At 36.9% G+C, this 4,035-nt stretch overlaps 1 protein-coding gene across 1 annotated transcript; it reads right to left on the bottom strand.

The window, feature by feature from the left end:
• Window positions 1-216: 216 nt before the first annotated feature.
• On the bottom strand, window positions 217-3,769 carry LOC101302163 (auxin-induced protein 5NG4-like). Its single transcript, XM_004299384.1, has 7 exons — window positions 3,254-3,769; window positions 3,048-3,113; window positions 1,785-1,901; window positions 1,455-1,689; window positions 1,174-1,335; window positions 767-918; window positions 217-656 (listed from the first exon to the last, which is right to left on the bottom strand). The coding sequence occupies exons 1-7, from the start codon at window positions 3,448-3,450 to the stop codon at window positions 530-532; spliced, it is 1,056 nt and encodes a 351-aa protein (XP_004299432.1). The 5' UTR covers window positions 3,451-3,769; the 3' UTR covers window positions 217-529.
• Between the last annotated feature and the right edge of the window lie 266 nt (window positions 3,770-4,035).

Here is a 4,035-nt window from a genome sequence, read left to right as displayed (position 1 = left end):
ATACTGTGATTTACACAATGTCAGATGCTACTAATTTCCTCCTAAAAGAATGCACAGGATTTCTGGTAATTGAGCCCATAATTTGTCTATACTATTAACTACAAACTCTGTATACTTCCAAACCTTCCCCCCTATATATAAAAAGGAAAAGCCTAAACTGGATCTGAAATATTAACTGCCCAGATTCATAATACTCTTCCCCAAGCAAGAGAGTATCCCCAACTTATACACAGCAAAGCAATAAAGGTAGTAGCCATCATGGTGATTCTGCAAAAAACAGTAAAGGAAAGTACCATCTCTTACTGACTAGTACCGAGCAATATCAAGCAAATAACCAGTTCACTAAATTTTTAGGAATTATGCAGAAGGCCTTGTTCAATCTTATTGTTCTGATAGATCAGAGAGCACATTGTGTAAGGGGCCAGTAGTCTGTATCAAATTCTTACTCCCCTAGAACCACTTCGTCCAACTTTCCTATCCGTTTACCAAAATATATTTACAAACCAGATGATGATGATGACACAAATGATCAACTTAAAAGAGGCTTCTCTGCATCAAACTCACTTTCCAAGTCAATCCCATCTGGAAATCCTTCCTTTCCTTTAGCCCATAGGAAAAAGTAGAGCCCAGTAAACATGAGGCACATGCCAGCAAGGCTGAAAGAAATATATACAAATCTAGATTAAGTTTCTAATACTTTAATTCTCATATTTACAATAAGCTGTAAGATTAAAATCAGTAAGGATTTAGAAGATAGTTGAAGTACCTTCCAACACTGATGGATTCTCCTAAGGTGATAACTGAGAGAATAACTGAGCAGACAGTTCCAATGGGGCTAAACATTGACACCAAAACTGGCCCTCTCTTCTTCATTGCCCACCCATTGAAGCTAATACAAGCTCCACTCACTATACCTGCCTGTAACATAGAAAGTTACAGAAAAGAAGATCACGTTAGCGCTTCAATTTTGCAATTATTCCGTTCACAAAGAGCGTCATACTAATCCCCTAAACCTTAGTAACTATTAGCTAGATGTATGTTCTTCGCCGATTAGTATCGAAGCATTTGTTGCAAGAGGCATTAGGTTTGGAACCTCGAATCCCTATATCCCTAATTAATCTAATAATGTTGGGATTGGGTCTCGAAAATAAAGACAACAAAAATCATACTTACAAGTAAGGAAAAGCCAATCAAGTCTCGAGCACTGACAAGGGGCCAACCAGTTTCAATTTTGTGATCTTGAATGAATTGTACAGCAGCAGTTATAAACACCCCTATGAAAGATGTTATGGCACACAAGGAAATAGGTGCAGGAAAATCACCCAATGTTGTAGCCTGCAGTAATAAAATGAACACAAAGACTACTGATTAATACTTCTCTAATGAAGGAAAGGTACGTATAAGCGAAGATAACAGTCCTAATTATTTATGAACTTGTTATGGAAGATCATCACCTGCAAGACAATATTGCTGGACAATACAAACACGGCAGCAAGGAGATACAAGCACCCGATAAGCTTCTGCTTATCGAAGATCACATCAGGAGAATGAGCTTGAAGCTGAAACTTTGTTGCTGGGGTGGAAGTGGTGCTTTGCATTACGCTCATTACGAGAGCGCCTACCACACACAACATTGTGCCTAGAATCTTCACTTTGCTGTACAGACAACTAATTTTCATTCTCTCCAATCTGCATTTCCATCATAACAAAGTAGTGTTCTGTTATATATATTCTAATGATTTTATAAAAGTAGAGATGATGATTAAACTATAGTCTATAGATACCTAACAGTACAAGCGATGACAAATATAAGTCCCGGAGCAAGATTAGGCATGGCTGTTGCCATTGCTGGTGAAGTAAGCACGATCCCCTTTAGAAACAGTACCTGGAACAAAGTTACTCTGCAGCAAAAAAAGGCAAGAAATGTCATTTTAACAATTTTCATTTACGATGACACTGAACTTTTGTTTCCAATGGAGCATGTCCCTGAATGGCGACCCGCCGCGCGCCATGTTCGACTACTTATTTTTTTTTTTTTTTGGCTGAATAAAAATTGCTTTAGCTACTAGGAAAAATAAAAAAGTTTCTTTCTTGCTTGAAATTCAAGTTAGGAGAACTCGATCGAGTAGCATAAAAGTGTAGTTATAGGGAAAATATTTTTTTTTTCACATTCGATTTGACAAAGAAGAGTGAGTATAACACTATTCTAACAGGAAAAACAATTTCCTATTTACTGATTTAAGAAGAAACATGTCCCCTTGCGAGTAATGAAGGTGAAAGAGTAAACAGTAGAGATGAGAGTTTAGAGTTTGATAGAATGGAAAAATAATAAGTTTTGAAATACAGCAACTACCATTCAAAACCTTGTATGTATATCCATGGAAAACTAGAAGGTTAGGTCTCCAGAGCATTGTGTACGTTACGCTTATTAAGCTTCAAATGCTTAATGTACCAAACAAAACGAGTAGATTAATTGACAAACTATATCTCACACTAATATGAAGGCATAGCGAAGATCAAATACTGCATACTAAATTAGTGGATTTTAATTTTGTATGCTTTTCAATATCATGAACGTATACCCTAACAGAATTAATTGATTTAATTATATATGCTTCGATCTCATGCTTTGTGTTTTTTTTTTTTCATTTTTTCTCGTCAGATCAGAACAAAAGGAACTAAAAAAATTTGGCTTGGCTTCCTATTTTGTTTGATAATTATAAACACACATGAGATTTCTTAAAAACTCTCAAGGTTAATTCGGATATGTTTTTCTTTTGTGAATTTCTGAGGTTCACAACCCCCTACCCCCCCCTCTCGATATCAGAACTTGTATCTTATATATGGTCTATGAAACACGCCATCACAACTTTCAACACAAGAACAAAGTGATGAAATGGAATAATACAACAAAGCATGCTAATTGATTACGATAATTGATGCTTGTGGGTTGGATAAACAATGAGTAGCTAAACGGCATTCTAGGGAAAAGAATAAATATATCTAATACGTTTCAGTAAAAATCAAAGGTAAAGTTTGATATATACCCTCCAAAGGCGATCAAAACCAACTGAATCACAAACTTGAGGCTGATTGTGCTCGGCCATTTACTCCTGCAATTAACCAAAACACAGATGATCGAATTCATCAAACCTCATAATCTACAGCGAGGGTTGAAGAAATGCATTCAGATATATAATATCAATGATTTTCTATATCAAAAGTTCAAAACAATAGGGTTTAATTACCGTACCTTTCAAAACAGTAAGCAATGGGAGCGAGGATGATGAAGGTAGCAAAGCTGGAGTAGATAACAATAGTGAGAGGGTTAAGCCCAAAAGACATGAAATAGCTCAGCAATATAGAATTCCCAGCATACACAAATTGCACCCCTACCAATCCCCCTATCATAGCAACATCTTCGATCATCTCCCGCTTCAATGTCCTCATGTTTTTCCTTTCCTCCTCACCAAACAGAACCCTAGCTATTCTGGTCGATCGGTGAAGAACAACACACCCCAGCACAAACTTTGTAATAATCACCTCTCGTTCTTCTTATGTTTCTTCTTTCCCACCTGTATTTCCATCCCCCGGCCTCTTCTGGGTTTTTGCTTTCAAGGGAGAAGTTATTAGTTGTGTACGTAAAAAACTTGTGTCTGTTTTGGCCTTTTCTTCTCTACCTGTGTTTGATTTCTGAGCTAACCTTCATGGGGGTTGTTCGTTGTTGGTTGCTAATATTCTATACCAGACGGTCTTCTCCTTGTTCGTCGCTTTCAGGAGTCTCTCCAATCCTTTTTATAGAAGTAAATAAAAATTAAGTGCCTCCTTTGAACTGTCCCTTTCTCTTTGTTATTCTTTCCTGCTCGACCTAACTTCTGTTTTTTTACGTCTGTGATAATCTTTTTACCTAGATTGGTGTTAATCGATCACTTTCCTTTTTACCATATCGGATTACGTTTCCTAAATTTTCTCGTTGCAAAGCATTTGGTGGAGCAACGGTTTCCACATCACGTACCCACGAAATTAATCCTGCCA

Source organism: Fragaria vesca, linkage group LG5 (assembly GCF_000184155.1).
Source record: "Fragaria vesca subsp. vesca linkage group LG5, FraVesHawaii_1.0, whole genome shotgun sequence".
NCBI lineage: Eukaryota > Viridiplantae > Streptophyta > Magnoliopsida > Rosales > Rosaceae > Fragaria > Fragaria vesca.
Note: the sequence above shows the minus strand (reverse complement) of the source record. Positions and strands in the feature narration are given on the sequence as shown.